Raw genomic sequence first — 10,862 nt, 5'->3', positions numbered from 1 at the left:
CAACAGAGCGGGAGATCGGTCGATTGGTCAACCATCATGATCAAGGTGAGTACTGCCTCCCACTTCTTTCATCTCCATCCAGTTTTTCTTCAAGTAAACGTCGCCGCGATCCACTGCGTGCTGAGTAGAATGGGATTCATACCTTCGTGGGTATCAGAACTATGGATCTGGCACTAGCTTTATTCTGTGGAGTCATTTAATAGCGTCTTGCGTTCGGGACAACAGCGACGGGTTTACCGGGGTTGCTTAGGCGATGGCACGACGGTGACGCACAAAATAGTTAGAGGTATTGCTAGCGCTGCTGCCCGTGGTTGGTGCAACCGGTGGCGGCGGAGGAGGAGGAACGCGTGGAGTAGCTCATTGCTGGGTTTGGGGGTGTGGCGGCGGGAGATTTAGGGTTTCGATATAGTTTCCTTTTTTGGGTTGTATAAATATATATTAATCAATTCCAATTTATATCCTACACTTCCCAAGAAAAATCGAATTGGATCCAAAATTGACGGGTTAATGTGAGCTTATCCATGCAGTTATGTGCTTTTCAAATATGCATCTATTTCCTTTAAGGTTTAAAATAGCACACTATTTCTTCACTGATAGCTTGCTATAGCATATCTGGAGGGTCCATGTTAAATTTACGTAATTTTGCTCGCTATGACGCTATTTGCGAATAGTATGCTATATCGCACTAAAACCGCATAACGTTAGCCAGTTATTTTTTTCTAGCCTATTGGCCCAAGATCCCGAGTTTTCCTCTTTAAGAAAAGAAGAAGTTTCTTTAAGTTTTTTGTGGTGATGAACTGTAATCTATTGGTTTATCTTCTGAATAGAAAGATAACATCGCTATACTGATGCTTCTTAATAAATAATTTATTCTGTCATGTTATCTCGTGGAACGGGGATGCTAGCCTTCCAAATAATTGGAGAACTATTTTTTAAGTGGTTATGTACGTATAGTTCAATCACTTTTGGACTATATATCCCTCACTTTTTGGCAAAATCCATTATTTTTAGGCTAAATTTGGTATTTTTCTAAAACGCTACTTGAAATATAGCACGCTATTAGCACGATATAGCATCCATAACGTTTGAAGGAGACCACCACTATTTCATTTAGCAAACTATTTTAAACCTTAATTTTCTTACTGGCTATCGTGTTTTGGTGGGTCATCCGAGATCTTTTCAATGAGCTATGTTTTGTTCAAGGATATCTCTATGATCCAGTGTATAAGACACACGGTAGCAATACAACAGAAAAAGTATACCGAAGTGGCAGTTTTTTTTGCGGGTCCTTTGTTTTACGGGTGAGAAAGTTTCAGTTAAGCCCTTGTGTTCGGATGATAGGGCCCCAATCTGAAGCGAGTTTCCAAACATTATCATATATAAGAACGTGGATTTCGATGGCCTGATCAAAGATTGTCTTTGACGGGTAATTGAACATTTTGATGTCCTGTATACAAATTTCAATCCGGACATCTGAAGAGCATTGAAGTCTCTAAAAGATCGTCTTTTTTGCTTGGTTGTTATACCTTGTATTGATCAATAACTTTGCATTTTGCTGTGGGCTATCAACAGATGCCTCGTATGGAAAGGTCGGGGGAGGAGGAGAGAAGCTCCGCGAAGAAGGCTAAGATTGAGTCCGCGACAGAGCCTGCAGCCTCGGAGCAGGTCACTGTCACCTTAGACTCCAAGTTGCTGGACTGCTCTGTTTGCCTCCACACAATGGCTCCACCCCTTTTCCAGGTACAGAAACTGCAGTTCACGGACTATTTTCCCTTGTAGAATATTTACCCAATTTAACTAGATTTATGTAGGCTGCAATTTAGTTTTGTGCCATTAGTTACCTATTGACACTTTATGCAGTTTTTTGACTTTTTTCCCTACGCCCGGGCGCAAAGCATGCAGAAGTATTGCCACTTATTGGTGTTTTATATGTTGTTGCTGCTGTATTATTTCTGATAGCTCACTTGTAACAAATCTGATGTTTTGGTCATGATGCTACTCCTAGAGTTCTGACTATTTATTCATAATAAAATGGATGTATCTAGTTGTAGATACATCCATTTTAGCATCAAGAAAAAAAAGTAATATAAATATTACGATGTGGACATATATATTGTTAACAACTCATTTCATTATCCTTGATGTTCTCTAGTCCCTTGGGGTTGTTTAGTATCTTTGCCAATCGGCATGAACCCATGACCAATATCTATATATTGTAAATCTTGTATTGTGCAGTATCAACTATCTGGATCACTCAGTGGACCCAGATTCAACAAACTGTTACTAGCACATGATAGTTGTATATATGCATGGTAGCGGAGTTTGAGCTGAAAGTTTCGGAAGTCCACTGGTAGATGTACTTTTCATTCACAAAGTTGCTATGACTTCCACCAAACATAGATCGTATGGCCGAAATCTGACAGCAGTGGCCACCGAGTGTGGTGCGTCGTGCTTCTGCACTTATGTTCAGTAACACTCGTATGCTTTTGTTTTTCCTGTTTCCGTTTGCAGTGCATCAATGGCCATATGACATCCTTAGGTTGCTGCGAAGCGGTCCAGCACGACTGCAGCGTGTGTGGCGAGCCCGCCGAAATCCGCTGCCGCGCCGTGGAGAACATCCTCGGCGGCATGACCGCCCAGTGCTCGTTCAGGGAGCATGGCTGCACCGCCATCATCCTGTTCACGGAGAAGCTCTCCCATGAATCGTCATGCCTCCACTCTCCATGCTACTGCCCCATCGCCGGCTGCCGCCCCTACGCCCGCAAACCTCTACGCGACCACCTTATCATGGATCACCCTGGGATGCTGCACAGCGGCGTCATGGCGGGCAACCTCTGCGCCATGCGCATAGGTGACAGGGAGTCGGCCCGCTTTGTGTCCGTCCTCGACGGCAAGGGGGCGGTGTTCCTGCTGGTGGTCGATCGGACCGTGCCGTTAGGGTACACACTATCAGTGATCCACCTCGCAAATGAGCCGGCTGGGCAGGACGATTTCAAGTGCAAGATCCTGCTGTACACGCGGAAGGGGACCCTCTGTCTGTCCGGCGAGACGCAGAGCGTCGGGTGTCTGCGGAGCCCTTACGAGCCGGCCGCGTCCCTGTTCGTCCCAGAGGCCATGTGGTCTCCCGACCAATCTCCCGTGTACATTGAGCTGAAATGAGTCCAAAGCTCCATGCTACTCAGTTACCAAACTCCCATCCGGTAGATGAACTCTGAGTCTCTGAGACTCCATTTCTGTCCGTACTCTTTGTCAGCTGTGTCCATCTCATCTGGTTACTCGTACTATGTCGTCTAGTTATATATGCTGTTTTATCCAAATTGAACAATATTATGGTCGTAATATATGGATCGCTGCACTGTCAACAGTTTTAATGCCTTATGAATGCATGCATTTGGATTCAAGCGGTTACATCTGCTGCCAGAATGAGGTTATCTAAGCTGAGAATAATTGTATTTATGTATAAACAGGCAAACCACTGCCAGGACATGAAGGCATCTGATACTAGTAATCTAGTATCATAGGATAGCAAAAGTTAATTCTTCAAGGTTGCAGATTTTGAGCTTGGGATGTGATTGGTTGCTCACAGCGAAATTTTCCTGTTTTGAATGTTGCATGAGGAAAAGCTGAGGTTGGGCTTAGGCCAGTATATATGTGCAATACGTTTGGATGCTAAAAATATCACAAGCGGCATGAGGGCATTATAGCCCAGTTGATTGGTTGGCCACAAATCGTTTTTTTTTTGGATTGGCTAGCGTAAGGTCCGATACAATCACCTTGCATGTCTAGTAGGTGAGCTTACAATCCATGAGTTCAGGGTTTAAGACATGTGATCACACAAGATTAGAACTATAGCAAATAATACGTGATTCAAATCATTAGGACGATGATGCTGAAGTTCTTCAGGCTACTGCCTCACCATCACCTACGATCTTGAGAGCTTCATGAACTTCGATCTTGGGAGGTACATAGAAGGTGGTATGTTGCGCTAAGAACTCAGAGTAAACTTCATTTGCCTCCTTCCTAGTCTTATACCTTTTGTGGAGGTTTTTCTCCTACTTCAACACATCGGTATTGTGGGCCTTTACCTTCCTTGATCACCTTCGCCCTTCGCCCTTCGCCCTTCGCCCTGGAGACTGTTGAAGCAGCAAACCTGTCTTGCACGTCAACAAATAGCAAACGCATGCCGTGCTTCGAGTTGATCTTTGCCTCCTATGGGTACGTCAATGCTAGCAGTGGTTTCTCTTAGGTCTCATTAACAAAGGACGTTATGTCCTGGATATCGATGAGGGCATGTTCGAAGTCATCGTTGGTGTACACCTAGGTAGAGGTCAGTTAGAACTGGAAGAACACAATTCATAACAGGGCCTACGATTGACCTGAATGTCGGTAAAAAGCAGTCAAACTTGAACCTAAAAACACTACATATGTGAAAGATTTGTCTAGATATACCGTAAAGGCTTACAAATATGACCTAGAGTAGCAAGATTTCCTGCAGATCTGCAGACATACAGTTGTAAGCTTGAACCTTAACAATGACTACGTGAAAACAACGGCTAGCAACATATCAAAATCTACATATATGGAGCAAGATTGTGTAAATATTAGTACCAACAACCAACAAGCAGCCACAAATCTACCGAATCCTCTTCTCGGATCTACGACGTGCTCACATATCCTGCCAAGCTAGGGTTTGGAGACTCACCGCCATCAGAGAAAACCACTTGCCGAGCTTGCGGAAGAAGTGGAAGTCTGCTCGCCGCCGCTATCCAACAGCTACCAAGTAGAAGCTGCCTCTTACCTGACTGTCACGAGAGCTCCTCGCGCAAAGAAGAGCTCGAAAGAAGAGCGATATTTTGGGCGGTGAGCCGAGCGATGATATATGGTTCAAATCGGCGGGAGATGATGTAATTTCCGCCGCCAACTTTTCGGGGTTGTGCGCGTGCTCGCGCCATCACCGAGCTTGCACGCGCGGGTACACAACTTTTCCCCTTTTCGCACGGTCCGATTTTGGCTCGCTGGAAATGGCGGAATCGAGCGTGCGCCCGTGTGCAGAGGAAAGGATGCTTTAAGAGGCGTGCGGACTAGATGGGCCGAGCAACCAATTGGCCTTTTTTTGACCCGCTGAATGCAAGAAACGCAGCCGCAAGCAACCAATCACGCCTCTGGTGCCCGGCCTTCCTTTGCTCCAAAATTGTGTAGTTCAAAGCCGTAATGGTTTTCCTTTTGGCAAATTTGTGAACGACCCTAAAAGTTGTTTTTCGACATGAACGACCCTAAAAGTTATTTTGGACATTATGTGAACTTGACGAAAGATGGGCGATGGGCCTAGAGAGCGTTAGCCCAGTAAAGGCACCGACCTTCGATTAATTTCTCTTTCCACCACCGCGAACCGATACCGACCTGGAGACGGAGATAGTTCCGTGCGTGCGTCAATATATACACGGTCCGCCCTAATCTCAGGAGTAGTTTCTCGCGGACCCTTTGCACGCGATTGCCGTCTCATGCTTAGAGGATCGATCTAGCAACCCGAAACCCTAGCTAGAGATCCGTCTTCTCCTTCGTTGCTTGATCGATTTCACCCGCGCGATCAAATTAAGTCGCCAGAATCAGTCGGAATAATCGTGAAATCATCTTCCCCGGCTTTTAGTTTTAGATGGATCTGAGCCAGCAGCTCGACAGGTTCAAGCAGCAGCAGCAGAGGTGCCACGCGAGCCTCTCCATCATCAACGCAACCAGAGCCCCGTCAAAACCGCAGCAGTATGCTCCAGCTCCGAGGCCGCCTATGGCGAAACCGTCTGCGCCCGCGCCCGCGGTTAGGTTCTCCGATGATACGGCGAGGCTGCAAAAGATGCACGCAGTGAGGAAATCCGCCGTCGGATCGCAGATGAAGGACGTGATCGAGCTGCTTTACAGGGTAATTAATTAATCTGCCAACCTGATGAACGGCATATTTCTTTATTGGGGAAATAATTCTCCGTGACCTGAATGACTGACTGACGTTGATCTGTTTTCTGAACTTGCAGACGAGAAAAGCTCTTACGGCTACGCAGATCAACGATGCGACGTATGTCGACATCGCTGGCAACAGCGCCGTCTTCGAGAGCCTGAGGAACAACCCCAAAGTGCGATTTGACGGGAGGTTTTTCTCTTACAAGGTAAGGCTGCATGGTCGGAGTATACATGTGTTTGCTTGTTAGCCATGCCGATCGTCGATCGATAAACACATATATACCCGATTGTGCAGCCCACGCACAATGTGACGGGGAAAGATGGGCTGCTTGCCTTGATCGCAGACTTCCGCGACGGCATTCCCGTCAAGGAGTTGGAGGATGCGTATCCAACTGTACTGGATGATCTGCAGGTGACCAAGTTGTTCATGGTTCAAGCTATTGGATGACCAGTTCTTGGTTATGAACTTATGATCTGTAAAGCTAAAATTATCTGTGTTTTTCTTCTTTCAGGCTCTGAAATCCTCAGGCGATATCTACTTGCTGCCGGGCGAGCAAGACATGGTGTTCCCCAACGACTCGAGGTCGAGGCTGGAGCTGGACACCGAGCTGAAGAAGCTGTTCTACGAGATCAAGCTGCCCAAGGACATGCTGGACATCGAGAAGGACCTCCGGAGGAACGGCGAGAAACCGATGACCGACACGGCCAAGCGGAGGGCAGCGGCGGAGATCTTCGGCAAGCCTTCGAAACCTAAGAAGTCCAAGAAGAAGCAACGCGGGATGACGAGCAGGACCAGGATCACCAACATACATCTTCCTGGGCTCTTCGAGCTGCCCATGGACACAAAAGATTTCATCTGACTCGTGTAATTGGCTATTGCTATGTCACCTGCCGAGACAATGTGGATAACCAATATTTTCAGCTGAAGTTATGGAGTTACTTAAGACGTTGAATCAATATTTTTTTTACCATATGATTAAAATCAAATAAAGAATTTATAAATCATAACTACAGAAACAAACAAGTAAACTAGACAAGAAGAATAGAAGATCCACAAAGTAGACGAACAAATCGCATCTTGACAAGATGAATCGATTGCATCTACCGTAGGCACTAGAACCATGAAAAAAAATAGCGCGTTATTCCAACGCTAATAGCATGCTATAGCATATCTGGAGAGCCGATGCTACGTTAATAGCACGCTATAGCATGCTAATAGCGTATTTTTGTACCCACGCTATTTTTTTCCTTTGACTAGAACTATGAATTCTAGTAAACCCAGAAACACATATGGTTCAGTGTTGGCCACATCAGAAGCAGTGTTGGCAGTGGCAATAGCAGCAACTTTGGTGTTGCCTCCCATGTTGAGGTTGCTGAAGAGCTCTTCGACTTCTGGGAAGAAGTCGTTGTTGGGAAACTCGTCGTCGGACGATGTCGTGTTGTCGGTAGTCGCGCGCAAGCGCTCCCTAAAAAACTTGATGCCCCTCACTCGTACAGGTCTATGAGAGGTAGGGTTCCGGAGGCCTACTGTCCCGTTGGTCGGTGCATGCCGAAGAACGGAATGAGGAAGATGAAGGCGACAACGTAAGGTTCTACAAAAGAGGCAGTCGCATATGTGTCTCGTTCAGGCTAGGGTTCGCCTCCGCGCTTATATAGTGTGGTTCAGAAAGGTCATGGGGACAGCCCACATCAAGTCACCCACAATCCAGAAAAATGGAACGAAACATCCGCGTTAACACGTTAGTTAATAACTCATAATTATTAACACAATTAATTTCTGAAACAGTGAAAAGATAACCTCGGCTCTGAGAGATTCCCGCAACCTGCGGCACGTAGTGACGTGCGTGTGTAACGAGGTGAGGTGAGTGTCGGAGGAGGAGGAGTGCGCAAGGCTCTCTTTTCGCACTTAATTACAAAGACTAGAACATCCCTCTTTATAAATCACTCCAACTCTCTCTCTCTCAACTAGCATTGTAGGCATAGTTTTAAATAGCGGGCTATAGGGTATAGCCGCGACCTCCAAAAAAGGCTATAGCCAGGCTATAGCGGGCTATAGCCACCTTTTAGCACGTGAATGCCTTTAGCCGCACCTTCCTCGAAAGGCTATAGCGGGGCTATAGCCGGCTATTTAAAACTATGATTGTAGGACTAAACTTTAGCAAGCTAGACATTTAGAACATATAGAGATCGCTCAGTAGGTTTTATGCGGTAAAATCATTGAGCCTTTGTGTTGAGCGAGAAGGTGTGGATCGATTATGCGCCCCCAAAAAACCTAAAAAGGGGTGTCTCGCATCCCCAATGTAGCATACCGCAAGTGGCTTACCAAGTAGGGGTGTGCCATTCTAGATCATCTTCTTCGTCTTCTTCGTCCAGCATAGCCCCGAAGAAGAAGGCTGGCGCAGGTCCCGTGAAGTTGCTCGGGTGGGAACTAGAGGTTCACAGTTGTCCGTGGTGCAGCGCTTGGAAGACACTCCTGGCCATCACCCCTCTCGCGACCCTAGCGAGGGTCGCCGAGGCCAAAATCAAGTACTTCCTCCGTCTAAATACAGGTGCCTCAACTTTATCTAGTTATAGATGTATCTCTAACTGAAATGCATCTAGATACATCCATATCTAGATAAAAGTGAGATACCTATTTTTAGACTGAGGGAGTACTAGTAATGCCATTTTTTTGAACGGGAGTGACGCCATATTAGTGATCAGGGGCGGAGCCAACAGTGTGGAAGGGTGGGGCGGGCCCCACCCTAAGATTTGGCCCAGCCCATATTTCTTATACAGAAAATATGAAAAAAAATAAAAAAGCCCAGCCCAACTAAGGCCTGCCCCACCCTAGCAAAATGGGCTGGATTCGCCACTGTTAGTGATGTGCCAAATCCATGCCATCAATGCGAGCTATTTTCTATTAGTGAAACCTAAATTTAAACACCCAAAGTCCTGCATATTATTTAGAAGCTAAAACTTTTGTGGCAAATTCTCTAAAAGTTTATCTTTTTTTTGAACGCTGATGAGGATAGCTTATGCCTGATGGGCCCGAGGTCGGTCGAACGCGCACGGGCAGCGTGGTCGCGTGGCACGGTGTCAACCAAATCAATCTTAAAACCGACCTTAATTTTTGCTCCAGCCCTGCGAATCCGAGTCCGGTACCGTCGTGGCATCGATGTCTATATAGTACTAGGTTCCGACCCAGTCTCTGGATCACTTTCCCCAAACCGCGCCCCGCCGGGCATCGTAGTCTCAAGCAGAGCAACTAAGATTTAGCAACCAAAACCCTAGCTACACCGCTAATCCCCGACGTAGCTAAATTCAGTCTCAGACTCTCACGAAGGCAGATAGACCCTTCTATCTTCTTCTCCGTTGCTGGCAGGAAATTTGGGGTTCAAAATGGATCTGAACGAGAGGCTCAACCGATTCAAGCTGCAGCAGGAGAGGTGCCAGGCGAGCCTCTCCAGCATCGCCGCGGCCAGAGCCCCGTCATCCGCCCCAACAAAGCCCCAGCAGTATGCTCCGAGGCCGGCTACGGCGAGGCCGTCCGCGCCCGCGCCAGCGGTTAGGTTCTCCGACGATACGGCGAGGCTGCAGAAGATGCACGCGGTCAGGAACTCCGCCGTCGGATTGCAGATCAAAGCCGTGATCGATCTGCTTTACAGGGTAAACTAATCTGGCATCTTCATATGTAGGATTTTCTGGCATTTCTTGCGCACAAACGACATATATTTCTTTCTTGGGGAAAAAATGTGTACCTCAACAACTAATATTAATCCCGATGTGTTCTGAACTTGCAGACGAGAAGGGCTCTTACGGCGAAGCAGATCAACGAGGCGACTTATGTCGACATCGCCGGCAACAGCGCTGTCTTCGAGAGCCTCAGGAGCAATCCCAAGGTGCACTTTGACGGGAGGGGCCTGTTCTCTTACAAGGTACGGTTGAGTTGTATACACGTTTTTGTTCCGTTGCTTGCTAGTGCTAGCCATGCCGATCGAGCAGTGAACAGAACCAACACATGTATACCACATTGTGCAGCCCACACACGGCGTGACGGGGAAAGACGAGTTGCTTGCCCTCATCAGGAGGTTCTGCGACGGCATTACGGTCAAGGAGGTGGAGGATGCGTATCCATCTGTGCTGGACGATCTGCAGGTGACCAAGTTGTTTATGATTCAAGGCTTCAACCTATGAGAGGACTAATTCTTGGTTCTGAATATGTAAAATTAAACTAACCTGTGTTTTCTTCTTCCTGCAGGCTCTGAAATCCTCAGGTGACATCTACTTGCTGTCGGGCGAGCAAGACATTGTGTTCCCGAACGATCCGAGGTCGAGGCTGGAGCTGGACAATGAGCTGAAGAAGCTGTTCTACGAGATCAAGCTGCCCAAGGACATGCTGGACATCGAGAAGGATCTCCGGAGGAACGGCGAGAAACCGGTGACCGACACGGCCAAGCGGAGGGCAGCGGCGGAGATCTTCGGCAAGCCTTCCAAACCCAAGAAGGCAAGAAAGAAGCAGCGCGGGATCACGAGCAGGACCAGGATCACCAACGTACATCTTCCTGGACTCTTGGAGCTGCCCATGGACACAAAAGATTTCATGTGACTGATGTAATTCCTTCTGAAGTTATGGTCTTATGGAGTTACGTATGACTACAGTAAGGTTTTAACAGCGCTATGATTGGCTAGGCCCTACAACGATTTTAAAATTCACGCGAATAGTTAAATCACCCCGCGCATGCACTTCCTGAACAGAAATCACTTCGTTGGAATGGAAATGGGGATCTGAATGCCATGAACTGGCGTTCATTATGAGTACAGGGTTGCAGAATTAAGTGCATCTTCACCGGCAACTCCAATAAATAAGCCTATTGGGGTCCCTGACAGATTTCTGTGGTCACATAGCGTGCCCAACCTTAAAAAAAAGTGTG

General features: G+C 47.0%; 3 protein-coding genes across 3 annotated transcripts; all 3 read left to right on the top strand.

Moving 5' to 3' along the window:
• The first annotated feature begins 1,572 nt into the window (after positions 1 to 1,572).
• On the top strand, positions 1,573 to 3,159 carry LOC127339128 (E3 ubiquitin-protein ligase SINA-like 4). Its single transcript, XM_051365013.1, has 2 exons — positions 1,573 to 1,740; positions 2,512 to 3,159. The coding sequence occupies exons 1-2, from the start codon at positions 1,573 to 1,575 to the stop codon at positions 3,157 to 3,159; spliced, it is 816 nt and encodes a 271-aa protein (XP_051220973.1).
• Positions 3,160 to 5,474: 2,315 nt separating this feature from the next.
• On the top strand, positions 5,475 to 6,848 carry LOC127338080 (transcription initiation factor IIE subunit beta). Its single transcript, XM_051364337.1, has 4 exons — positions 5,475 to 5,914; positions 6,024 to 6,155; positions 6,245 to 6,361; positions 6,462 to 6,848. Exons 1-4 carry the CDS (start codon positions 5,654 to 5,656, stop codon positions 6,807 to 6,809), a joined length of 858 nt encoding a protein of 285 aa, XP_051220297.1. The 5' UTR covers positions 5,475 to 5,653; the 3' UTR covers positions 6,810 to 6,848.
• A 2,310-nt stretch (positions 6,849 to 9,158) lies between these two features.
• Positions 9,159 to 10,573, top strand: LOC127338081 (transcription initiation factor IIE subunit beta-like). The gene is made up of 4 exons (XM_051364338.2): positions 9,159 to 9,597; positions 9,732 to 9,866; positions 9,970 to 10,086; positions 10,190 to 10,573. Exons 1-4 carry the CDS (start codon positions 9,331 to 9,333, stop codon positions 10,535 to 10,537), a joined length of 867 nt encoding a protein of 288 aa, XP_051220298.1. The 5' UTR covers positions 9,159 to 9,330; the 3' UTR covers positions 10,538 to 10,573.
• The last annotated feature ends 289 nt before the right edge of the window (positions 10,574 to 10,862 follow it).

Source organism: Lolium perenne, chromosome 3 (genome assembly GCF_019359855.2).
Source record: "Lolium perenne isolate Kyuss_39 chromosome 3, Kyuss_2.0, whole genome shotgun sequence".
NCBI lineage: Eukaryota > Viridiplantae > Streptophyta > Magnoliopsida > Poales > Poaceae > Lolium > Lolium perenne.
The sequence above is the reverse complement of the archived record's forward strand: the minus strand, read 5'-3'. Positions and strand labels throughout refer to the sequence as shown.

Coding starts and splice junctions, on each gene's coding strand:
- LOC127339128 (XM_051365013.1), top strand. CDS start 1,573: ATGCCTCGTATGGAAAGGTCGGGGGAGGAGGAGAGAAGCTCCGCGAAG. Junction 1,741..2,511: donor TGGCTCCACCCCTTTTCCAG/GTACAGAAACTG, acceptor TTCCGTTTGCAG/TGCATCAATGGCCATATGAC.
- LOC127338080 (XM_051364337.1), top strand. CDS start 5,654: ATGGATCTGAGCCAGCAGCTCGACAGGTTCAAGCAGCAGCAGCAGAGG. Junction 5,915..6,023: donor TGATCGAGCTGCTTTACAGG/GTAATTAATTAA, acceptor CTGAACTTGCAG/ACGAGAAAAGCTCTTACGGC. Junction 6,362..6,461: donor CTGTACTGGATGATCTGCAG/GTGACCAAGTTG, acceptor TTCTTCTTTCAG/GCTCTGAAATCCTCAGGCGA.
- LOC127338081 (XM_051364338.2), top strand. CDS start 9,331: ATGGATCTGAACGAGAGGCTCAACCGATTCAAGCTGCAGCAGGAGAGG. Junction 9,598..9,731: donor TGATCGATCTGCTTTACAGG/GTAAACTAATCT, acceptor CTGAACTTGCAG/ACGAGAAGGGCTCTTACGGC. Junction 9,867..9,969: donor GGGGCCTGTTCTCTTACAAG/GTACGGTTGAGT, acceptor CACATTGTGCAG/CCCACACACGGCGTGACGGG.